This window comes from Corvus hawaiiensis, chromosome 26 (genome assembly GCF_020740725.1).
Source record: "Corvus hawaiiensis isolate bCorHaw1 chromosome 26, bCorHaw1.pri.cur, whole genome shotgun sequence".
In the NCBI taxonomy this organism is placed as follows: Eukaryota; Metazoa; Chordata; class Aves; order Passeriformes; family Corvidae; genus Corvus; species Corvus hawaiiensis.
The window spans coordinates 468,956-495,174 of NC_063238.1; the positions used below are offsets into that span (position 1 = coordinate 468,956).

Here is a 26,219-nt window from a genome sequence, read left to right on the forward strand (position 1 = left end):
TTTTTTAATGTTCTCTGACTCACTTAAAACTCCTTAGAGTGGCTCTCCCTTAGCTCAGATGAATCATTACAAATCTTTAAAGCATTTCTTTGGTTCCTAATGTACTGTACACTACACACAGGACATTAATTACACATATATGCATAATGAAGAATTCAGTGTTTTCTCAGCTTTCTACATAAGTGGCATGTAACACTAACGCTAGATGTAGTAACAAGATCTGAACTGTCAGAATTTAAGGAATTCCTATTTAAGGCATTCTTAAGCTTATCCCATGAACTAAATTAGACTGCATGTCACACAGGAATAGACAACATGGACATACACTGCTTTAGAGACATTGCACTAATACATTAGGAGAGGGTGTGTAGGGGTTTTCTTTATTTTTAACTAGTTTCAAGGTCCATGAGTACACCATCCCTCCAAAGACACATCTCACAATGTAACAAAACATGACCATCTTGTGAAAAAAAAAAACAATCAGTGAATGGCTTCCTAATTGTACCTGAAAAGTAAACCACACTTAAATTTTCTGTCTTCCATTTCTGAGCCTGTTTATTAGGCTCTGGGCTTTTAATATCTTACTTGCCCTCCATGGACTGTTGACAAGAAGCCCATGTTCCCCCATGACTAAGCCCTCCTCAATGTATTCACAATCTCTCTCCCCTCCCTGGTGGCAAACAGACCAGGTAGTATTATATCTAAGAGGGCAGAAGGGAGGAAGGGGAGCTGTCACCTGCTTTACCCATGAGTTAAAGTTGCCTTGTTTTAACTGAAGTGGCAGAATTACAATGGTATAGATATCATGGTACTGAATTCTCTATCCCATAAAAAATCTTCAGTAAAATTTTTAGAAGCAATTCATAAACACTTCCTCAATGCTACATTTTCACACATACTACCACAGTTCTAAGCAAAAAGGCAGTCATAAGAATCAGCTGCTAAACTTAGAGGAAGTCTTAAAAATATCCAAGGTTCTACGAAATTTTACAATTAGCCAAACTGCAGGAGGAAGTTGTTGTCTACAAATTACTCTGTTTTAAAAATGAAAACCCAACAACTTATGTTTAATAAAGGTTGATGAAGCTCCTATTTCAGTAGTTGAAAAGCACTTCCCTTTTTCTAGAAAAGATCTGCAGAGTTTTAACTATTCAAGAGTCACAATTAAAGGCCCTGTCTTAGCAAAGTTGAGACTGAAGACTCGCAGTTAACTATATGAACCCCTTTATCAACTTCCATTCTTTCAAAGAAGCCACTGTTGAAAAAAATCCTATTCTAGATATTCAATATAGTTAAAACATTACAAGACTCCCCAAGCTAGGAAGGGTTCTTAAATATTGCTTGATTAACATTTGCACACTACCTTGTTGGTTTATGCCGCAAATCGATCATCACATCTACAACAGCCTGGGAACAATTGGAAAGTAGGAGAGTGACAGGTACCAGACAGAGGCTGCGAAGAGAAACAGTTCCGTATTAAAGGAAAAATAATCTTATTTTGGATAGTCTTAATTATACCCTTAAATAGTTAAAATGAATTCCAGTAACATGGAATTTTTATGTAGTTGTCAATTATGCCAGAGTCAAGACAGCGTAGGCAGCAATATAATCACTTACGCTGGCTAGAGCTATTTGTAATAAAAGTTGGCAATTAAGGCAAACAGCAGTGGCTCATTTGGGCCAAGTGAAGTTACCATCTCCTTTCATAGAGCTGAGAAAGGACAGTGAAAGCGTAAATACTACCTCAGTTTACAGGAACTCTGCTTGTGTGACAAGAGACATTTCAGAATGGGAAAACATGGTCCAGTATGCTATTTTCTGAATTTCTGGTTGGCACATTTTGACGGGATACTTTTCTTCTGCACTGCCTCCTGTAGAGGAGTTGCTGGCATTGGGCCTTAACTTACAGCCTGAGCAGTGCCCAAACAGAATAGACAGCATATGCACATCTGGATTTAATGTAGGCCTTTATCCTCAATAAAACTAATACAGTTAATTGATACTTTTTGTTCACAATTACTATTATTGTTTCTATAAATAATGCTGCAGCAAGAAAGACCCCAAGATATTGACAGGCAGGAACACAAACTACTGCAGCTGAAACAGCTGTGTGTATTCAGTAAGTGATTTGTGTCACTGGAATTCCTTGCCATTGCTTAACAGTTTAAATATCCTAAACTTGAATTGTAAAAGAAGAACAATTAGCAACTATACCCAATAAGAGGTGAATGTCTTACAGGGATAATGCATGCTTTATCACTGTCATTAATATATAGCACCTTATAAAACATTTAGATGTTAGATTTTAGCAACAAATCCCTTTCTTTGACAACTTACATTAACCTGCTATAAAAAACTGTAACACAGTAGAGTTTTCAGATAAAACAACTCAAGCCTAAATAGGTATCTTCATGTTTCAAGTACAACTCATTTAATGTTCAGAACTTAAGCCAGGGGGCTTTGTTCATATCATTCCAATTTTGAAAAACTGGTGGATTTTACAGGCTCCAACTAATTCACTCTAGCAGCGGGCTTTTTAACAGAGGTTAATTCTGATATTCTTCCAGGAGACAAGCCCCAGTGATCTGAACTGTTACCATCTTTCCTTCTGACGTAAGTCAGAACCACATGCAGCTAATCTTGGCAAGTGAGATGCTGTAGACATAACAGTTCCTTTGGCCTAAAAGTACATCTATCTTTCTGTATGGCTTCTCAAAGAAATCACAGTGTATATTCTGACAACAAAAATAAACACAAAGGGTGCAGACTATTTTTCTTTCAGTAAGTTTGATAAAGTTACTTGTTAATGTTACAACTGTGAGCTATGTTATTACAGCCTGGTTTTTCTTTTACATGAAACTTTCATTTCACCTGTAAAATTCTGAAGCAATGAGTTTAAAAATTGAACAAGATTTCACACTTGCATACCAGACTTTTATATCATAAGCCACATAGCATCTCTCAAAAGGATTTATGCCCAATTAACAATATTTCTAAAGTTTCTAAAGGTAATGTTCCACTAACCTTTTTTGATGAAAAGAATGATTGAAAGACTCTGGATAATGAAGACTTGTCTTAATAAGATTAGAAAGCTGCTCTGGTGTTGGTCTTGCAGGTACTGGTGTGTTTTCTGGTCGAAAAAACTTTAAGAGAACCGTTTCTGGTAGCTCCTGAAAGAAATTCAGAATAACATTCAAAACATAACATAAGGTACAAGAAATCCAGTTACAATTTTCCGTTATGAACTATAGCTCATAAGGGAAACAAGTCTGCAGCATCATGAAGCTCACATTTTTTTCCAATGTGGTTTGTATTTAAGCATGCTGGATGAGGAACTGACACAATTTATCTACCACCTTCTTTTGAGACAGATTTCACAGTTGCTTGTGAAAACATTATCTGTGCAAGCTTCACAAAAGCACACTATTGTTGCAGTGGTTTGCTAGTGCTTGGGCTTGGCTTCTAGGGAAAAGGGACAGCATTTACACTGTTCCCTGTTCAGCAGCTGTACCTAACAACAAAAAAACTCATCACCTGCCCCAGGAAGTTCAAAACAGGAAAGTCAATGCACAAGTTTCCCAGAACAGATCCAAAATAAAGCAAACAGAAATTTATAGGAACATGTTAACACTGACAGAAGGATTTAATAACAGAGTATCTTTGAAATTGCTTAACAAGCACTTGCAGATATGAAAGTTACCTTTGCCCCCAGCTGAAAGCCCAAGACAAGCACTGACACACTACTTGGGATTCCCCCTAACCCTTTGGATAGAATGAGTTTCTGAAGCAGAAGAAATTAAGTGATACAGGAAGCTGCAACCAGCCTGCATTTGGTGCAACATTTCTGTCCAACATCATCTAATCTGGTTTGTGAACAGGATTTTTTTAGGCAGGGGCTATTCTTTAGTATTTACTTATGAACCTATTCTGCAGAAAATCTATCTTTAAAAGAAAAAAAGAAATTGCAGCAGTAAATGTGACTGCCTACTAAAAACATGAAAAAATATTTTTAAAAAGCCACCAGTAAGTTGGTACAGTGTAATAAAGTTAATACGTTTCATTAAAAGAAGATAGATTGTACCTTCTAAGTTGAAAAGAAACACTACAGGCAATGAAACCTGACTTAAAAACCAAACACACTGGGCATTCAGAAACATGTATGAACACCTTAGTCACTGGGCTGATAATACCAGGAAGACACCAAATGTTTTAACAGGCTTGCAAGTCTTTCCTTCAAAAGGAAATGTAGTTTCCTCAAAAAGTAATTTGAGAGGAAAAAGAGATATTCCACAGTAACAATAAAATATATTTTAAGTGTTGAATGAATTTGGTGTTTCTATCCTACCCTATCTAACAATGCAAACTGACAGCATGAAACACAGCAGAGATTATTACAGGTTTTCATTTAAATTATTCTCTCCCCTCAAATAATAGTCCAACCAATTTTCAAGGCTGCCTTCAACCACACAGCAATATCCTACACACTGTAGTTTGCCCTAGAGTCAATTACCTGTTCCAAGTCCTCCCAATCAGAATTCACGAGTATTTTTTTAAAACCCTACAAAAGACAAATACGAATATTTACCTCTACAAGTAGACAAGAACATCATGAAATGCAGCAGGAACATTTACTGGTGAAAGTGCAGACTGCTGTTAATATTTCAAACCTTTAGTTCTAATATTACACCTCAGTTGAAGGACTGGAAAGCAGAAAAATTAATCATTTACCAGCAGAGCTAAATCTTAATTCCAGCCAGCCTCTGGGTGTCAGAGTCAGAAAAGATGTCTGTCTCTCCAAGTTCAGCTGCTCAAACTCTAGGCTTTATGTGACTGTGTACCTAGAACAAAGGCTAAGATATGACATTTAGCCCATGATTCTCTTACCTAATGAATGGTTCAGGAAAGAATTAAACACTTCAAAATGGTAGCCAAGATGTGCACACAGAACAGAAAGCTACCTAGAGACAGCTAATAAATGCTTAGTTTAAGGATGCATTAAACTTCTGCCCTACTCTGGAGCTTGTGAAATTGGATCAAGGCTTAAAAAAGCCCAAACCAAAAGCCCGTATCTACTTGGCACCTGTAGCCTCCCTTCAAGAATATACACCAAGCAGTAACAGCCTTATACTTAGAAACAAAGCAAAAGACAAATCAAGAACGAAACAGGTGATATTTTGTTGCTGAACTCCTAGATTATCAGCCCAAGTGGAGTATTGCCTTTTAAAAGGAAAACAGAAATTCTGACGCCTAAAATCTGCTTGCTGACCCAGAGTGGTTCTTTGCAAAGCCGCCAGAAGCATCACAAGCTCCAGTATCCAGCAAAAACTGTATACAAGAAAGCCACATCAATGGTTAGGATTGTTCCTTTAAAAAACAGTTATGGTGTAATTTGAGTGTCTCATCCATACAAACTGGTAGAGGTAGAGAGGCTTGACTGGAAGAGACTTTGTAAGGGATTGGAAGGGGGGGGGGGGTGTTTTTGTTACTGTTTTACATTTTATACCTGCATTTTAAAGCTTTTTGGGTTTTGACTAAAAATACACAACAGGCAGTAGCACCAGAATGACAATGCTCCCTCAGTTAGGTTCCAAGAGCTACAAACTGCACAACTGGTGCTTGGAAAGTTGTTTTCCATTTTTAGAAAGCTTCTTGTTGCCCAAAGCCATTTACAAAGGCCAGCTTCAAACAAATACACTCAAACACAAGATTGCTGTTTCCTGTAGAATAATCTCAACATCTTCACTTATTTGTGTTACAAAAAAGTCCCAACCTTTAGAGTCTGATATTTTGCTATTTTGAAATAGCTACAGATCATCCCTATATACACTTCTGAAATGGTTACACAGGTTTCAAATCTCTCCTGCAATTATACTTAGCTATAAGTTGAAAAGGCAACATTTAAACCACTCAAAGCATCTTTTAATAGACGTAATAGACAGATCTACCCATAATACATTCTTTAATATCTCTGAATGCATTTCCAAACTGAAAAGTTCTTCCTTTCCATCAGATGGACAGAAGTGATAGTATCTTCACATACAGTCACTTTAAAAGATTTTTATACCTAATATTACACAACTTAAAGTTTTCAGTTTCATAAACAATAATCTTAAAGGCTGGGTCAATGTGCTCTTAAGCACACCAGAAGAAGGTAAGCACCACAATTTGATTTCCAAGTGGTATGGAAAATCAGGATATTTGCACCATAAACCACAAGTCACACATAGCCAAAAGAATTACTGACATGCTCAGGCAAATAGGGGGGACCAATATGCACAGCATGGAAGAAAACCTAAACAGCAAACTCCTGAATGAAGCTAAGCAGAAGTAAAAGCAGAATATATGAAAGCAGTAGAATAAGAGTGAGACATCTAAGTGATGTGCTTTTCTCCCTTTCCCATTTTAGACCTGAGAACTTCCATTTTAAAACCTCAGTTTTAAGTTGCTTCCTTCAACATGTGACTCATCGATACTCATTCTAGCTCTCAACTACAGAAATGACAACTCCAGGAATAGTACTTTACTGACACCAAGAATAATACATTTGAAAACAGATACCATCAGCTCTGAAGTCCATAATGAGTAAAGCAGCAGATCAAAAGTTGCAACTATTTGGAATATTTAATTCATGACAACAATATAAGCCAGTCCTCCCAAACTGGTACTGTATCTGCTACCTTAACTGATACAACAGAGTGAAAAATGTTTATTTCAGCTCTTTATGTTGATTTACCCTTAAGAACTTTGCTTTTTCCCTACTGAGGTGGTTTAAGGAAAGTCTTAAATCCATTCCAACAATCTCTGTTTTATTCAAGCATCTCCCCCATGTATTCTGTAAAAAAAATCCTGAACTAGCAAAAGATGTCACTTCCAGTAATAGTTAGGAAAAGCAGTTACTTAAACCCTACCCTCTTCTACATTTCAAGAATTCCTGCTTCCAACCAAACTGTTGCTGACTCACTAGCTCCATGTATTTTAAGAAGCAGAGTTACCAAAAATTATCCTCTCTGAAGTGAAATACTGCCAGAAAGCCTGCATCCATCCTTTTCACATTTTATGGATTTTACTTTATGCTAGTGCTGGTCTAATTCACAGGACAAAGTGTGCAGCCCAGAAGAACACCAAGTGCAGTCCTGAAGCACACCTGAAAAGGATGGAAGCTACTCCCAACACGCCAACATTCAAATGACAAACCTCTAGGCTGCTTCTCACCTTCCATTGGTGTGAAATCTTGGCAAACCAGAAGTGTGGCAAATGCCCTAGGTACCACACTATTACTTCCATCCCACCATATTACACTGCACTTTTCCTTTGGAATCTTCTGGATTGAATTCACCAGATTAGAAAAACAGGGGAGAGAGCAATAAGAAATAATATTAATCAACAGCCCTGACTGTGACTGGATGTTTAATGCATTTCAAGTTTTTGTCCTTTCACTAATTTAAGGTAGAGAGGTCAAGAAGAAGAGACAGAATAGCTGTATTTCAGATGCAATCTTAAATTGACCTTCAGTTAAAACTACCTGGTTCCAGAAAGCACATTTCAGAACAGAAACAGAACCTACAGCACTATCATTGTCCAAAAAACCAGCCATGATTTACAAATACTCAGCTGATTTTTTAAGTGAGGTTTTTATTACTTGGCCTGAAATAGATCTATTCAAAGCGATTCACTTTACTAACACCTTATGTGATTTTTCTCTTCATATGGTATTGCCTGTGACTATTAACACAACTATTAACTTGTGGCACCTTCTGATTCAAGGCAACAAACTACATTTAGCATTTTTCCCCTACATTTAGCCAAAGGACTTTTTTTTCAAAAATACAAATGAAAGGAAGGATAAGATGACAAATGTTTTCCGTAATATCCAGAGAGATTCCTATATGAAACAAATAAATGCTTTGACGAAGTCAATATTTTGTAAGTGTTCCTTCAGCATACTACATGTTATGACTCCAAACCTCTAGAACATAAAGGTGTAAGTAGTTCATCACCTCTCCGGGTAGGCCTACTGTGTTTAGTAGCCTATGCTCAAAAGTAGTGCTATTTTGTTATACAGAAAAACCTCTAGTGTAAACAACAATAAGAAACATTTGTATTCAGTGACAGAAAATCAGCTTTAAAGCCACAGTTAGTGTAGTGGTTGGAATGAAAAAAGGTTAGTAATCCTACTTCTGTTTTGAACAAACGTGGGAAGAAAAGGGAGCACATGCATTTGAGCATCAAAGATCTTGTATAGAATTTTCCTATTACTCACACTTTTAATATGTGGGTTCACATAGAAATTTTACCCAGAGAAACATTTTAGCCTTTCCCCAAGCCCCACTGTAACCAGAGGTTTTATCTTGATTTTATCAAATACTACAGCAAGTTATGCTACTGCTATACAGGAATAATTGCACCCTGTTGCCTGTTGCACCTCCCTGCTGTGCATTAGATGTCCCACAAGGAACCAAGCAGAAATAACCACCCATCACAGTGGCTCAGTCAGCAGTCTAATACCTTACACACATAATTAGGATGACTTTTTATCACTTCACCCAACTACCAATCTACCAGCAACTGCTGGAACCATTTAAACATAAGAGTGCCAAAGAATATCAACCCCCTGGTCTTCACTACAATGCTTTACTGAAGCTTTGTTTCCCTGAACAGTAATAGAAGCTTCTGTAAATCCAAAGTATACCTCTAGAAGCTGGCAAAGAGTTAATCTGACTGTAACTGTAACTGACAATGCAGCAGAAGCCGACCAGTACCGAGAATTTAACTAAAATATAAATTAAACTATCTCAATTTGTTCAACAGGGTTATTTGATTAATTTGGCTAAGATTTGAGTCATTTCTCACAGGACTAAAAGAAATAAAGGGGAGGGCAGAGAGAAATTTTGTTCATGTTTCCTCCATGCCTATTGTGAGGCTCTTTGGGTTGGGGATAGCTGTCTGTCTGCCAGACACAAAAATTGGTTTGCTGGATACAACGGCACTAAGCAAAAGAAGTCAAGAAGAAAGTCACTGTACAGGAGTAACAAATAAAACTCAGCATTAAATGCAGAGTGAACTCTTGCATCCTAGGTGACACTGCAATGTCACTGCATCTGCAATTCATTTTTTTTTCCCCAGATCAGAGCAGCCCTGTATCATTTATGAACTGGTAACCCACACATGTTGGTAAGAAGCATGCACCTCCATCTCCCTCTGCTGCCGAATCCTCAGAAAACAACCAACTGCAATACTGTCAGCACAAGGCAAATCAGGAACAGTCTAGAGTAGAGTTTCCAACCCTGTTCATGACTTAAGAGAATAAATACAGACTTAAAAGATAACACTATATACCGAAAATATTAAATCAGAAGTTTGAGTTTGGGATTTTCTACCACCACTCCTCCCCAGCTTTTAACTGCTTGTGTTGCTTTGAATGCAAAAGCAAGATAATTCAAAGACAATATGCAATTCTTAAGAGATTAAATATATTATTTTCTCTATCTAATCTAATTCTATTTTAGCAATTATTTTAATTCTGAAATGTGGACTGAATAAAGTAAACTGCTGCAAAGTCTCAAATCAATTAATTTATCATACCTCACTTCCTACCTCAGAGCAGTTTATCTGCTCTCCTCACAGTGTTAAGACCCAATTAAAAAAAAATGTAGTACATGAGCTTCTCAATTCTTAGAAGTCCTGAGATTACAGGTTCTTAAAATCTATGCTAACTCTGGGCTTTGGTTATCATGAGGATACATAATTTACATGTTTGTTGAAAAAATACCCAACCACCAATTACTCTTACACCAGATTTCAACTGCATGACAACGCAGATACTTTTTTGCTTCCAACTAAGGTACAGAATGCTTCAAAGGAAGTGTGTTCCTCATGCTGAAGAAAGTGAATACAATAATCAATGTAGAATCTATATGAAGACAGTTGCAACAAAACCTGATGAGAAACAGATTTTAGACAGAGAATGCTAATATAGTAGCATATATTCCTCAAAAAAAATTGAGGGTACCTATGGATCCTCCTTGTTGCTGGTGGCAGGATTACTTTCTTTAGTTTGAAATTGCACATGGTGTAAATAAATAGAATTCCAGTCAACAAGAAATGCAAATTTCTATCCGTACCATATTCAGTGATTTATTTTAGGATGCAGATGCGATTCATTTCTATTTTCTCTTCCTACCCATTTGTGAGATACAGAACTTAGTAAGATCAGAAGTTCACAGTATTTTCTCTCCTAACCTTAGATGTCTACAGTGTGATCTACTCTTCTACATACACATTAAGACAGGAAAATCAGGGGGCAGTTGTTATTAGACTAATACAGCCTCTTGTACTGCTCAGCATAGCTAGAGCCCATGTGTGCAAATTCCCATTTATTTCATAGCACAAAGAACTAAATGGAAAAAATTATCTTAGCAATGTACAAACACTTAAAGGCTTACGAACCAAAGCCAAAGTGCACAGGTTCAGAGTAATTCACTACTTGCATTATATCATAGTATTTATAGGAAGACATTTGTCCTGTATTGTTTTCTTGACAAAATTAATACATAGTACTTTTTCCTGCAACTTTAAGAGCTCACTAAAAGCTATATATTATGTTTGCAATATTGGTAAAAACATAAGAATGGCACCAAAACAAGAACGAACAGCAATGTGCTGCTCAGGAGAAGACTAAACAAGCACAAGATTCCTCTTATTCTGCACACTAAACTGAATTTAGTATAGATGTTTTCACAGAATCTTAGCTGTAACTTCCATAGTTGTTACCAATTCATGTACCAGAAGACAGCCACCAGTTTCTTAGAGATGGTGTTTTCTTTCATCAAGCAAAACAACTATAAACTTCACCATCTTACTTTGTTATGAAATAATCATTACCTTTAATACCATTAACAAGTTTCTAGTTCTAACTGAAATACCACAGAACAGTTCACTGCAAACAACTGCTCATCAATATACTTACTTGCATATTGCTTTTCTCATGTTTCAACTGAGCATGGCTAGTTCAATACAGAAGACTAAACAAAGCTGGAGTCAGTCAGCCTGAATTATTTAGTAATAACACGTATCTGATGTTAAGATTATACAAAAGCTTCCACTTATATACTAGAGAATTTATTAAGTCCATTTAGAGAAAGAAGCAATTGTAAAAGAAAACTTCACAGTAGATTACCTGCTTCTGAGGAAATGAAAAGGCCTCCTTCCCAATTGTGTTAAGGGCAACATGATGCTGGCCCTCCAAAATAAGCTGCTTGTTGTCTTCCACAACATATGCCTACGGAATATAATACAAAGACATCTGCAGACCAGAAACTATCATAAGATTCATAATATAGAATTGCTGACTGCCCCCTAACTGAAGTGGAACATGCTGTACTTATCGAAACTTAGAGGCTAGCATGACATATTTATGCCAATTTCCACTTCATAATATCTGCACCCTGGTAAATGAGACCCTTTTCTTCAAAGCAGACTGGGTCACTCTTAAAGTTCTATAAGAGCAAGCATTAACAAACCCCTTAGTTTAAGATTTCCTAATTTTCTTTTTTAAAAGAGAACTTACAAGAACTGGGTGCATCCAGAGTAACGTAAAACCATTTAAGGACACTTATTACAGTAATAGATACTAAAACTATCTTTTCTTCTTACATCATTATAGTTCATTTGATTGTTCCCAGAAAAAAAAATTCGGATTTCATATGCATATGCCTGAAAGTTCAGGATGCCACATTAAACTGTTTTCTAGCTGTAATGTTTCATGTCCAAATTACCACAAAGGCCACAACCATACATACCTTCCACAGTACCACAATGTTCAAATCCACTTCACTGCATCTTTGTATCAACCTGACTGTTTCATCAAACGATTGTTTCACTGCCCTTTGAGATGCATGAGTATGAGATTGCACATGTGTTCTTTTAAATTCAGAGGATAAGCTTTGGAAAAAGAAGTCTCCACAAGGACTGGCTGAACTTACTATCTACAAGAGAAAAAAAGGAACAAAGTGTTCAGAACAGGATGCAAGCTGACACAAGTTGCTCTAATAGAGCTCATCACTGTAGCATTTCAGTTCCATTATCCTGCTTTGCTTCCCTTTGTAAAGCTACAGGATGCCAGACACCTTGGTTTCCATGCCTGGCCTGTTAGAGATCACCCCTATCTAAAGGGCTGTCAAAGGTAATATAGGGAAAACAAGAGCTGTAACTTGCCAGTTTAAAACTACAAATACAGACTTGGAAACAGGAGCTCTGATTATTATCACAAAGCAGCCTACTGTGATGTATCAAGTCTGTTAGAGAGAGCTGAAGCATCCAACTAAGTAATATGAAAATCATTTTTGCTTATTAATATTTTCCTCAGCTTAGCTAGAATTATTTATCTAAATTAGGAACATACACTTTGCTAGCAATAGCACAGATAGTAGACTGCACAGCACATCCCCATAGATACGCGGCACAAACAGAAGTACTGTGCTGTTTGTCATCATGTGTGCCAAGCTCCTCCAACACCAAAAGCCTGGTAAGGAAACTGGTTTTTAAGAGCGACAGCAATGATACTGTGTCCTGAAGCAACTTTAGCTTCCCAATCCCTCATTTTCAAAAACGCTAGCTTTTCCAGAATATGCTGCTGCAGAGCTGCTAATTATTGCACTAGCAGAACACTGGTAGGGAAACAATCTGCTTTTGGAGCAACTTCTCAGAAGGGAGCACCCCTCCCCATCTCCCCACTGTAATAAATTGTTCTCAAGGAAAGGTAAAGTTCCTGCAGCTCAAATTTCAACTCTAAAAATGCAAAGGACCATCTTATGCTTATGAAATAAAATGGTAGTGAATAGGTTTTCTTTGGCTTTTAAAAGCTGAATACATACAGGAAAGATGTACGTTCACCATAAAATAAGTGATCTGACATTCAGCTGACTAAATCCACTACACAGATTGCTGATCTAATGCAAGTAGCCTACTTTCCTCAGGTTTTGGAAAAGCATTTGCTGTACCAAGATCATTTGCTGAAAGGATTATTCAATACCTGTATGTTTAAAAGTATTAGAGGAGTGTGGTAGTCTAAAATCCTAAACTTGTAGAAAAATCAAACAGACTTCTTGAACTGACTGCAACCTCCTATAGTAGTTTTGAAATTCTGGGACCAACATCCATTAGTTTTCCAGTTTTTCAAGTAAGCTGTAATTAGAATTTTTAACCTGTCTTAGTACAAGTGTAATTAAGAACAAGAATCTGATATCTTCAGACCTCTACTAGAACACTAGAGGGCTGGGATATATTTAAAAATAACTACTCCAAAGAGCTGAAAAGGAGGAAAAGCATTAGGAAAAAAAGCTAGCACTGCAATGTGATCCCAAAGTAGTTCAACTGTGGAGCTGGGATCCTAATATTCCTGACTATATGCAAGCCTAGGTTACCTTACCACCTCTTTGTCCTTTCACAAGAGAGGGACACCTTGCACAAGACAAAATATGCTGCTGTACCCATTCACCTACCTGTTCATTTCCAAAGACAATATCTGCAAATGTGTAATTTTCTAAGGGATAAAAAGAGAAAGCACCATTTTAGCATCATGAGAAGTCACAACTTCAGCATACAGTATCCAAAAGAGTATTTTTCTCAAAAGTTACCACATTCAGGAAAGAACCTACCTTCTGAGTTTTTGCATCTCACTGCTTTAAAACATAACTTTGCTCTCTCTCTGCTAGCGAGTTTAGTATCTGAAAAAAAAAAAGGTGGCAAGATTTGTTTTTCACCCTCAGCATCATCAGGATCCCTTAGACAAAAGTCAGTCTTGAACATTTACAAATAGGAAACACACTGATGACACACAAGCACAGCTAATCAGTCATAGCAACTGCACACAACACAACACAACTGTATTTCTTGTGAGGAAAGCTATCAGCCACCCCAGACATGGATTTCAGTACATCACAGAAATAATGCAGCTGTTAATTAAGCTTGTTTTTAAAATTAATTAAGTCTGAATAAGTTAACTGTAAATATACGTTTCCTGAAACACGGACAAAAGAAGGGCTTTAGTATGTTTGAAATGGACCAAGTTCTTGGGTATTAATTATTCTGAAAGCCAAATTCAGCTCCTTATAAGATTCTTTAAACTGTTTTTATCAGGCAGAAGCTAGACTTGCCATCATTTTGGTCATAAAAATACACACCTTTGTCTCCAGAGATGTTAACAGATTTTTGAAGCTTCCAGTGCTTGCTATTGCTTGAAACTTGCACTATATGAAATTCCTTAACACCCGTCTCACTCTAAGGAAGAGACAAAAGTTATGTCAAAGAAAACCAATCACAATTGTGATGTGATGTGCTACATTCCACAGCAAGTGTTCACTGCAAGGTGGCACTGTTAGAATCTTAATTTAACTCATTATTCACACCATTCATAACACACAACACTTAGAGACAAGGAGAGATTGAAGACCCACTGTAAAGTAAAGCAACAGTCCCAGATCACAGCAACTTCCAGTAAACAAAGCCACACAAAGAGGAAATAAGGATCCCCCAGAAAAAGATCCACAAGCTAGTATTTTAGATTAAGAACGACTTTAACAAAAACAAGGCTTTTTAACTCCAATGCAGAACACTGTCCACAAAGCTACTTAGTTTCTAGGATTACTTCAGGAGCATTGATTGTTATGTCATAAACCCTAGAAACTCAAGATCTATTTATTTTGGGTTTACATATAGACACAATAAAAAGTTTCTTTCGGAGTTGGCTTCCTTTCTTGTAAAGAGTGAGGTAGTAGTGGAAAACTAAGCCTCATATTGTTAACTTGGTAAGTCCTTTATAAAAACATTCCTCCCTCCCTAAAGGAGTGGACAATATTCAGTAAATGAAGAAAAAAACCAGAATGTACACACCTTTAAAAGAAAATGACAAATCAGCTCAGCAGTTCCATTACCAACTAAGTGTCTATGAATTCTATGAACAGACAATTCAGTTACCTTGCTTTGTGACTGAAAAAATGGGAGCAGCTTTACCAAAAAAATAAGTAAATTTAAATTAGCATGGTATGAAAAACTGAGTATTTTCATCTGCTTTAGTAAGTCAACAGATCACAACAGACATATCTGTATTTGGATTATATTAGCAAAAATGTCTTTATAGCTTGGTGATAAATGTAAACACAGAAACTTCCTTCAAATTGGAGCTTAAATTTTGACTTTGACATTACCACTAATTCTACTAGTGTTTTCACTGAAAGGTTGCAGAGGACACAGGTAGTTCTGAATGAGACAATCTTGGAAGTTGCGATCAAGAACATTCATCGATTTGGAATAAGTCTTCCTAAAAACACTCTGAACTGTAGTCTTGCAATATGATTAATATAGGAGACTTCCAGAGAGTTGAGGTATAACTTAATACTCTTTCCAACAGCAATTGAAATGAACAAATATGCAAGGTTTATTTAGTGTTTGCAAAGTTACTGTAGAAAAACCTTTTACTTGAGTGTTGGTTCCAGTGGTGACTCACATCTGCTGAGCTTCAGGACAGTATTATCATTAATAAAAATAAGAACTTACAGTATTGATATTTTCTACATCCACAAACAGCAACATGTTGTCCCCTCTGCCTTCTTCATCCCCAAGTGCATTACTTCGGCAGACAGTAGCCCGAATGTGCAGAGACCGGCTGGTACAAATAACTGCAGTGTGCCTTAATACTCTATGACTAGGAAAGGGAGGAAGGGGGAGGAGAGAAAAGAAAAGAAAAAAAGAAAGAAAAAGACAACATTTTGAACAACCAGGACTGTCCAGACCATGACATCAAGAAATTTAGCTTTTATGTTTGTCAGTATTAGGACCATTAGACAATTTATTTGTTTCAACCACCAAAGATACACTTTTCACTGAAGATACCCTATCAAACCTACTTTATTTTTAACCATCTTGCTGCATGGGTAGGTGCTCTTCAAACACACAGTCTCTTAGCCAGTGTGAAACATTAGAGAAAAAGGGTCACGTGTTACTGTGAGGAAAAATACATCAGAACTATTTCAGATGGAAGACAACTGGCAGAGTGAAAGCAAACAGACACATACTGGCACACAGATATCATTAAGCTATTTAATGCCACGAAATGCCTTGGAAAATAGTTTTTGAGTAAATAAGCCATAGCAAGACCACTACTTAATCTCATCTCTTGCCATAAGTATTTACTAAAAAGCACTAGGATACCACCGCATTCAATAAATTCTCCTGAAAAGGTAATAAAAGAGAACCAAACCACTGCTACCCTGCCTTTTTCCAGGGGACAGCAGACCCTTTGTGAAAGTTATCTTCCTGTTTTTCTAAAGATGAGTACAATTCCATTCTTAGACACCATCAAAAGACATGAGGTTTTCCCATGTAGAAGCTTTTAGTTACTGTAACTTCCACGTGGAAACATTTTAGAAGCATGTTAAAGTTTGATATGCATTACCTACTAAATATGCTGAAACATCATGTGACACTTGTTTTTGGGAGGGAAAAATCAGTGGCTTCCTAAACTCTACTTCACAATGTCACAACTGGAGAAGAAACTTTAAAGTTTTGCAGTTAATATTCAGATATACGGATGCCCATATAGCTTTCAAGTGGCACAAATTATACCATTTTTTAAACATTTAAAAGTTATGCTCAGTCAACAAAGAGCACTGCTAAACCAGAGCAGCTCCCTTAAGTTCCCCTCAAAAGTTACATACCATAGGGAGTAAGTACATTTCTCAAACAACCCTCTTCCATCTCTCAAACACCTCCGTTTCTGAATGCTATGAGTTGTAGGGGGACAAGTTCTCTATTCCTGCAGACTAGCTTAGAGCCAAATGAAATGCTAACTTCGATATTTCAGAAGCTACGGAAAAATCTAAATCAAGAGTGCATTTGCATGACTTCAGTTTTGAGAATATGCTACTGATCCACTCTCAACCATCTTCAACTTACTCTGCTTTGGTTTACACTGCAAACCAGTCTCACGGTACATGAACTTTGTTTTTCTCTCAGAACTAGCCTGGAAAACAAGCTTCACCCACAAGAAGATATTCAGTCCATCTTACTAGAGCTTATCTGAAGTAACCCTGGTACAGACATCAAGCATGAGGGTTTAGGCTGGGACAGTCAATTTTCTTCACAGTAGCTGGTAAGTGGCCACATTCTGGATTTGTGCTAGAAATAGTATTTACACAGGAATGTTTTTGTTATTGCTGAGCAGGGCTAGCACAGGATCAAGGCCTTTTCTGCTCCTCACCGCACCCCCACCAGCAAGCAGGCTGGGGTTGCACAAAAGGGTGGGAGGGGACACACTGGGACAGCTGTGTCCCCAGCTGATCAAAGGGATATTCCATATGGTGTCATGCTCAGCAATAAAACTAGGGAGAAGGAAAAAGCAGGGCCTGATGACACATCTTCCCAAGCAATCATTACACATGGTGGAGCCCTCCTTTCCTGAAAACCTGCCTGCCCACAGGAAGCGGTGAATGAATTTCTTGGGGCTTTTTTAGCTTGTGGTGTCAAACTTGCCTGTGCACTCTCTCAAGAAACTATAGTCCAAAAAGAAACTATACAACAGCCTGCAAGTCAAACTTGGTATTTAACCCCTCCAAAGAGAACAAATTTCATCACAATACAATTACTAACCAAATTTTAACTAAGAACAAAATCTTTTATTCAAGGTAGACAAGATTTTGTTTTATAAAACGTAGAAAGAAATTAGGTTACGATTTTTCACCCTATGCCTCAGAAAGATGTGGCTCCAGATGAACTAAATATGAACTAAGTTTGTATTACACAGATATCATTAAGCTATCTGAATTCCATTAGCCCATTACTACTTCAATGAAAGCACTGAAGGCTACAAAATTTCATATGGAAATTAGATCATATAGTAGAAAAAATATTGCTTAGAATAGCAGATAACAGGCCATTTTCACATCATCACAGTGATTGAGAGAAATTCAGTAATATTTACTTCTAACATTACAATGTTTATAATGTGTCTAATAAGTATGACAGAAAAGGTAGATTAGAAAAACTTACCACATTTTTGAGTGTTTTTTAATACTTTCATAGTAAAACAAGAAGTTAATTTCATGAACACCTTCTTCGTCTGGTCCCCGTAACCACATTGGCAGCTGCACTGAAGCCCCAGGAAGAAGAACAGCATCAGGAAGCGGAACCTGTATTACTTCAGGTGAACCTCCCGTGCCAATCCCAAAGTCTGCAGAAGAAGCTGAAGACAGCAGTGCTGTTCGCACAGAGGTAGGATCTGTCACAACAGTCTTGTAAGCACTACAGTTCTCAGAGGCTGAAGGACTTAGTGGTGTTAGAACAGCAGTATTCCCACCAAAAGTGAAAAATTCTGGATGCTTGGACACGACCTTCAGTGCAGTAAGAGGACACTTGCTTACATTCACAAATTCTACGTATGCTTTTCTGATTTCTCCACAGAGAAGCCCAGTAGGAAAATTTATAAAGAACACCTATATGGGAGAGAAAAGGGAAAAATAAAAACCTCAACACTGAGCTAAGTTGGGAATGCTCAAGAAAACAACCATTAACACTAACCATACTGCTGCCTAGAGCTTCCTGAGGGGAAGTGAAGAAGGAGGTGCAGATCTCTTTGTCCTGAAATCTAGTGACCAAACACACGGGAATGGCTCAAAGCTGCACGAGGGGAGGTTTAGACTGGACATTAAGATGTGTTTCTATATGGAGAGGGTGGTCAAACAGTGGAATAGACTTCCTAGAGAGGAGGTTGATGCCCTGAGCCTGTCACTGTTCAAGAGGCATCTGGACAAAGCCATTAACATATTGTAACTGGGTGAGGCAGCTGGACTGGATGATCACTGCAGTCCCTTCTAGCTGATCTATCCCACTCTATAGGGGCCTGTCGTTAACCACTTAGCAAGACCATTTTAATAACCCTAGAAGAGAAAAGCACTATGTTTTAATTAACCAGCAGGAATAACTACTCTATATGAATGGCAAGCAAACTGAAAAAAGCTTCTTTGCGTGTTCCCTGCTCACCTTAAAATCTGGCTACCAAAGCTATTGGCAACTAAAATTCTAAAGGGAATACAGCAGTTTCAGAAGGATACTAATTTTGAGGCTTCAAGTTTCAATTGGAAAATACCCACACAAGTTTGTCACTGATCACAAATTACCTGGAAAGATTTAGGCATTAACAAAATCCAAGCCTTCATTGTTAGAATTACATTTACAAACTGCATTTAGCTATTTTCTCAAAACTGCCAACACGAAGTAGCTACACACCTCCAACAAAGGCATTTCTTCTGTAATAATGGGATCTAAACGTCGATCAGGTCCATATTTAATCGATGTTTTTTCCTCTTTTGTGTTATTAAGTCGAGGTCCTTGGATTTCTAAATCTTGTCGTCCTCGTACAGATAACCCATTGGAAACAAACTTTCCTGAAAAAAATTTTTAAAACTTTTGTTTAGTTGTGTTTTTTAATTCCTAACTTTGCCTCCAAGAAATGATCCAAAGCTCCCAATCCAATCTCAAAAGTCATTTTGATTTTTGTTACTGGGCACATGCAGTGTTCATTGGTTAAGCAGCCTCACTAACAAAGAACTATTCAAAGCTTACAGTCACATAACACACGGCTAGTTCAAGTTCCAACACCCAGTTATCCATTGCTGTGGACTTACTCTGCCCTTCCATAGTTTGACTACAACTGGAAGGGAACTGGCAGACATAGTGCATGAAGTTGATGCATTCGTTTCCTTTCCCAGTTTCTGCCAGGCTGGAAAAGTCACTTAAAGGATTATTTCCTTTAAAGACAGCAACCACTCTCCAAATCGTTTTTATTCAAAATGTTTCCAGCCTCTAGATAAACAAGCTTCTATTTCTTTCAGACACTTTCACACGTTTTAATCTCCATTTCATCCAACAACTAAAGTCTCCATGTGGGAGACAGTTTCAGATGAATGACTCAACAAAACAGATCAAGTAGCATGCAATTAATTGTCCATTTATAGATTAATGTAAAGGAAATTCAAGATGCTAAAAAAAAAACTATATCAGCCAAATTTAAATTTGGGAATCTATAAAAAGAACTTCAGTGCAACATTTAAACAAAAGTTGAAAGTTAACAAAGCAAAAGGATGCAGAAGAAAAATGAATGGCAAGAGAGTCAATGAGAGTCCTTATAGATTCATCATGGCATAGATGGAATATTTACATTTTGATTTTTTACTGGTTTCAAAATTTCAACAGATTTAAAAGGAGCAATAAAGTATGGATCGGGCATGCTTCCATGGATCCCATGCTTCATGGGATTCCTAAAAGAGACAATTTGTTCTTTTCCCGTTTCAGTTCTCTTATTTCTACGTCCCTACCTGATGGAAAGCCTTGCATCATGGTAGTCAAACACTAGAATTTAGTTCTACCCTGCAGAAGCCATGTCTCCTCCTTCCAAAAACACGCAATTTAAGATAATAATACACTTACCTGTCTGTAATCCAATAGAAGGATCTATCCCATCTAATGACACAGCACCTTGAACCGTGCCAAGATTATAAACGACTCCCAGAATATGTAGCTCCCCTGTTTGATGGGGAAAGAGCTTTAGTCTTGCCTGTGGAGATATGTTAAATTTTTGTTGTTGTTGCTACTAGAAAGAAGTACTATTACATTTAAATGTCCAATTGCTAAACACACTCACAGCTACATTTGCTTTATAGGTGTGTCAGATGTAACTGCAACAGTAAATACAGATCATTTACTAGAATCAGCATTTCATACACACAGAATTTACCAAACCAGTTCACAGCTGAGAAATGTTCATTATGTTAGGAAAAAATCCTTAAAGCTAACTTCTACTGTGATTAACAGGGGCAGGATCACAGAATGATTGAAGCTCGAATGAACTTCATGGACTTCTGGAGGTCATCGTGCCCAACTTGCCTGCTCAAGCAGGGCCATTTAGAGCCAGCTGCCCAGGACCACATCCAAAGGGCTCTTAACATCTCCAAAGATGGATACTCCACAAACTCTCTGGACAGCCTGTGCCAAGTGCTCAAACGCCATCACATTTACAAAATAAGTAAGTGTTTTAAATAAAGTTATAAATAAATGTTTCCTGATGTTCAGGTGGAGCCTCTTGTGCCCACTGCCTATGGTCCTGTCACATTTAAGCACAGTGATAAGATATATGAGGTACTGGAACCTCTGATTCAGTCATGTATTCTGTTAGTTTAGCATTAACTTCAAATCATAACAGGTTTGAAACGCACACTAAAGTTCAACACTGAAAAAACTATTTTTAAAACAAAGTATAGTACTTACCACTTTTGTCTCCTCACTATTAATTAAGAATTCTGCTATTGCTTCAGTTCCTACCATATCTTCATCACACGTACCCTGAAAAGAACAAACAGCTCTTTAGATACTATTACTCCTAAGCAGAAAAAGTGCCATAAATAATATTTCCAATACCCTTCCTAAAGTGTCCAAGGGAAAAAAATCATACAAATTTCCGAACAGTTAGAACAAGCAAGTGCTGCATGCCCAGCTTCTAAGCATTTATGAATTAAAAAAGCAGCTTGAGAGCTCAGTAAACATTTACTTTAGAGAAATTTAAGATTTAGGACTATAAATTGGAACCATTCCCAGTCAGTTTCACTGATATTCACAGAAGTATTTATCACACCATTAAAGTAGCAGTTCAGATCAGGACAGAACGAAAAGTGTAGGGTAAGCCTTGAGACTTAAACTATGTGGAACCATGTTTATAACTGGTAAATACTTGCAGCACCTTTAGAGATCACTGTGTTCCAAATGTTTTGGCCAGGGAAACAAATTATTTATGAATTTCCTGTAATATTCAGTATTAGAACATACTAAAACCTTTAAAACATACATGTGAGAACAGTCCATTAGAGCTTTCAGCAGCATTAATTGAAGCATTAAGTTAAACAGTAGTACAATAGCTCATCTAAAGTATTCAAAACATTAATTTTTAATACAATAAATTTTAATTTCTCTTCTAATCAAGATACCAGGATGTTCCTATGTTATACGAGCACCATTTCTCAGAACACACATTTCACTATGTACTCAAATGTACAGTAGCTCAAATAGAATAGAGTATTTGATAATCTACCTATTGACACTCATATTTGCAGGTCAAGTCTAGTGTGACTCAAAATAGATGTAGTACACGTACAATGAAATCTTGGAAGTATTTTGTTTTGCATTCAGCTTTACGATACACGTTACAATTTGTTTGTTAACTTGGCTGCTTTGTACCCTACAGATCCAGGGAAATCTAGCTAAAATGAAAAGAATTTCCATAGCTACTTTTTTTCTTGTCTTTTTTCTTAGTTTACACTTAAACCTTCATGTTTAATGTTTATACTTAAATGTTTTCATACTGTGGAATTTTGAAAATGAAAAGAATTTCAGTAGCTACTTCTTTTCTTGTCTTTTTCTTTCCATACCTGCAGCTGTTTGGGGTGGAAAAGGATGAAGCTTTCCTTACCCGCTCTTTTGTTTCACCGTCATGCTTTGCACCGAACTCTTTAGGTTGAAACTTCCACAGCAATGAAAGGTCAGTCAAAAGGAGTGGAACTTTCAGAGGGTTTCGGAAGGACACTTCTACAGTTATTGGTTCTATTAAAAAAGTGCAAGAAAAATAATGACAACAGGCTTTCCCCATTACAGTCTGAAGGCTCACCTATCTCAGAATATTTATGTACAAACAACTTGACAAGCATGTCAGTTCAAATCTATAATAAGGGGAAATATTATACAAATTTATCTAACTCAGTTTATTTCTGAAGTGTAAAAATTTTAACTTTACCTTCTATCACAGCAAGTGGAAATTTGGAGTTATCTGAGTAGCGATTTAAACAGAACTGTGTTGGTTGAAAGTTTGAAGGTATTGTTCCTTTATTTATCACAGACACAACCTGCTCCTCGAGTTCCTTCCACTGTTGTGATGATTCCGAGTCATACTCCTGATCCAGGCTTACATGCGTGGCTGCCTGCTTTTCACCTGGAGAGAGAAAGGCAGTCTTAGAAAGCGAGAACAGCAACGTGCAACAGCTGCACCAGAGGGCCGCACTGGCAGTTTGGTAACTATTCTTAAGATACTTTAAGTTCTAGGTCACTAGCATTCTTATGCTACAATTGATTTAGAAGAGTGAATTGCAAGACATTTTGAAATACACACATGGAAGACAACACTGAGAATAATTTGAGTATAGTTCAATTTGGATAGCATGGCATTCCAAGATTTTAGCATGCTACATGGTATACTCAGGCTACAGATCATTTTTATTTTATAACAGACTACAACCCCACAGTACAGCCCTGGTTTATATAAGAATTTCCACTCAGCCTTCTTTACATTTAGGAATCAGAGTGTTTCAAATATTTCATCCAAGAGGAAGTTAACTGTAAAGCTAATTTCTAGCACTGCCACTAGTGTCCAGTATTTGCTCCAGCAATAATAACCCCTTTCATGAAGTTCATTACAAACTTGCATTGACGCTTTCCAGGTATGAAAAACAGTGGCAGTCAGCACAACCACATACACAGATTTCATATTTACACAGGAAGTCTGAAAACATCCAGCAAGTAGATACTAAGCTCAAGCTTTTCTTTTAAAATATTTTTAAGTTACCCAGTCATTTTAGTTTTACATAACGACAGAGTTTTTTTAAATGACACCAACTCTTGCATGTATTTTGGTTCCTTAAAAAAGGGACTTGAAACTGTTTACATATCATTTTCTAACCTTCTGCTGGTCGTCGATCATGCCCAAAGAAAACACGAGTTGCTGAGCTGTTAATATATGGTAAAGGAAGCTGTGGTAAGGGACCATCAGGTGACAGCTGAGTTGCATTCTGGAGCAAAGAAAACAAGAGTGTCATGTACACTACCTACCAATGGCTGAATGATAAGGAGGCCAAGTTAAAAACACTCAATGTTTGACCAGGGAGTACTTTTAAGATGGAATAAATAATTTCAATTAACTCTTTGACATAGATTTTTTTTTTCTTCAACAGGAGTTTAAAGATAGTGAAATCTTTATGGGCAAAGGAGAATAATTATTTTAGCCCTGAAATCTAATCATTACTGTGGCTGCGTTGCTATTACAAGCCTTATTTGATGCAAAGCTTGACTCTCTAACTCAGAATTTGATAAACTATATTCACTATCCCACCACCATTAAATGAGACTCTCACCAAGCTGAGCCGTGGACTCAAATACCAGCCTTTGAGTAAGGTCTGCCATAACTTAAACACCACAGAAATTCTGCTCATAAGCTTTAAAAGACAGTTATCTACATGGCTGCATATCGTGTGGCAATATCAGCACTAAACACCCCATAACGCATATGGTATACTTCAATCCAGAATCACTCATGAACTTAAACACAACTCAGTGAGTCACTTGATTCATCAAATTTTATCCTTATTAAAGAATGAAATTCACTACATGGATGGTGACAGAGCTACCTTGTCTTTATTAAAGATGTATTATCAAAAGCCCCCCAAATCATTATAAATTCATCAAAACAGAACAGATCCATTTCCTCTAAAAAATGATAAAACTTATCACAACTACAATTCAGCCATGACCCCCAAAAAGAAGACTTCACTTTATTGTAATAAAAACACATCTATTACATTACTGTACTAATAACCCATCATAATATCCATCTGTGAAAGTACTGCACATATGAGATGCAGCATATGTGGGCTTTTGAAGTCTGAAGTAAAAAACTGAACACATCAACTAGATTAAAAAAAAAAACCAACCCTGGAACAAGGCAGATAAAACAGGAAATAATTTAATGATTTAACAGAAAATTAGTGGTAATAAAATCACTTATTACTCAAGAAACAGAGACAAGCAAGTAATTTACCTTATAGACATAGAGATATTCTCTTAAAAAAGCTCCTTGCTGAGCTGGAGGCTGTTTACTGTCATTGATCAAAATATGCCTGAAGGCAGACACAGCATTGTCCAGCTGACGAAGCGTAAAGGACTGACGACCAATGGTGAAGTTAATGTGGTCTTCTGCGAGAGACCAGCCTTTCCCTTTGTAAACCTGCATGGCTTGACAGTAGCAACGTAAGGCATGTTTCTTCTGCAAGAGAAAGGTTCATTTCTCAAATAATCCCATTATCCACTGACTGTAATTATAAATTTAGGAAGACTGAACAGTAAGTCAGAAAAGTAGTTTTTACCATCTCCCACCACTATGCAAAGTGTAATGTTTCAGAACTGTGCCTCACAGAATCTGGTCAATACTAACCTAAGCACAGAAGTGTTTGTTCCTACAGTACAGAGCCCAGCCTCTAGATGAAGTTCACATTTTCTAAAGACTAGAGTAACAGGCAGTAAGTTAAAAAAGCAAATAAAAAGAAAAGACTACTTTTAGAACAGTGAGGTTCCTTTAGGACTGACTGCTAAAGTCTACAGAGCTCTGCTGCCAAGATATGTCTGGACATAAACTAGATTTAACACGTTTCATTCCACTCAAACTGAACTTTCAGTGTGACAGTTTCAGCCAACTGTTGATCAGTAGACATAGCTGGGACAAAAATCCATGCCAAGCAAACCAACAAAACAGAGTCCTGCAGTATATACAAGAAAAACTACCAATCAGATCAGCCACTGGGAGATGGATGGTCCGATGCCAACCAGCTCCACAGTTCCTTTCCTGTACATACATCAGGACCCAGGCATTCAATCCCAAGTCTAGGTATTGAACACCTGTATAGACATTCACTGTACAGCTAAGTCTCAGCTTCTAAAAAATGGCAACAGCATTCCCTTACTTACAGCAGTAATGGGGGGGGGGAGGGAAAAACCTAATATATGTTCACACTGGTACGGTGATGACAGCAGAGTACAAGCAGTAAATCCTTAACACTGGCACATACTAGTGACACTTTAAAATATGGTATTATGGTCTGCAGCTAAACAGCCTGGCTGATTTCTCTTCAGTAGCATTTTATATTTTGGTACCTCTAAGGATGTGGAAAAAAAATAAGCTACATTGCCTATAACACTGTAAAAGTATTTATTGGAAACCAAAATCCCTACAAATATCAGACACAAACAACAAAGAGAGCTGTTACACAAAGTCAAAACTTTTCAAAATGCATTCACTTTCCCAGAGAAAGGAACAAGATATAAAAGAATAAATAAATAAAAATAGATCAATAGCTCCC

The 26,219-nt window shown here is 37.2% G+C and overlaps 1 protein-coding gene across 4 annotated transcripts in view; it reads right to left on the reverse strand.

Annotated features, from left to right (window-relative positions):
• TRAPPC8 (trafficking protein particle complex subunit 8) overlaps positions 1 to 26,219 on the reverse strand; it is a 53,057-nt gene that overhangs the window by 1,702 nt on the left and 25,136 nt on the right. For 2 of the 4 annotated variants that reach the window (XM_048286468.1, XM_048286470.1), the window contains 17 exons: positions 24,905 to 25,129; positions 23,771 to 23,879; positions 22,832 to 23,026; positions 22,511 to 22,641; positions 21,316 to 21,390; positions 20,479 to 20,605; positions 19,279 to 19,436; positions 18,043 to 18,485; positions 15,553 to 15,700; positions 14,181 to 14,277; positions 13,656 to 13,724; positions 13,500 to 13,540; positions 11,799 to 11,984; positions 11,177 to 11,278; positions 4,511 to 4,558; positions 3,025 to 3,170; positions 1,364 to 1,453 (listed from right to left, as the gene is read on the reverse strand). In XM_048286468.1, the coding sequence (XP_048142425.1) occupies positions 1,364 to 1,453; positions 3,025 to 3,170; positions 4,511 to 4,558; positions 11,177 to 11,278; positions 11,799 to 11,984; positions 13,500 to 13,540; positions 13,656 to 13,724; positions 14,181 to 14,277; positions 15,553 to 15,700; positions 18,043 to 18,485; positions 19,279 to 19,436; positions 20,479 to 20,605; positions 21,316 to 21,390; positions 22,511 to 22,641; positions 22,832 to 23,026; positions 23,771 to 23,879; positions 24,905 to 25,129 (2,390 nt within the window). The remainder of the gene's footprint in view (positions 1 to 1,363; positions 1,454 to 3,024; positions 3,171 to 4,510; positions 4,559 to 11,176; positions 11,279 to 11,798; positions 11,985 to 13,499; positions 13,541 to 13,655; positions 13,725 to 14,180; positions 14,278 to 15,552; positions 15,701 to 18,042; positions 18,486 to 19,278; positions 19,437 to 20,478; positions 20,606 to 21,315; positions 21,391 to 22,510; positions 22,642 to 22,831; positions 23,027 to 23,770; positions 23,880 to 24,904; positions 25,130 to 26,219) is intronic. The other 2 variants (XM_048286471.1, XM_048286469.1) reach the window with 1 other exon arrangement.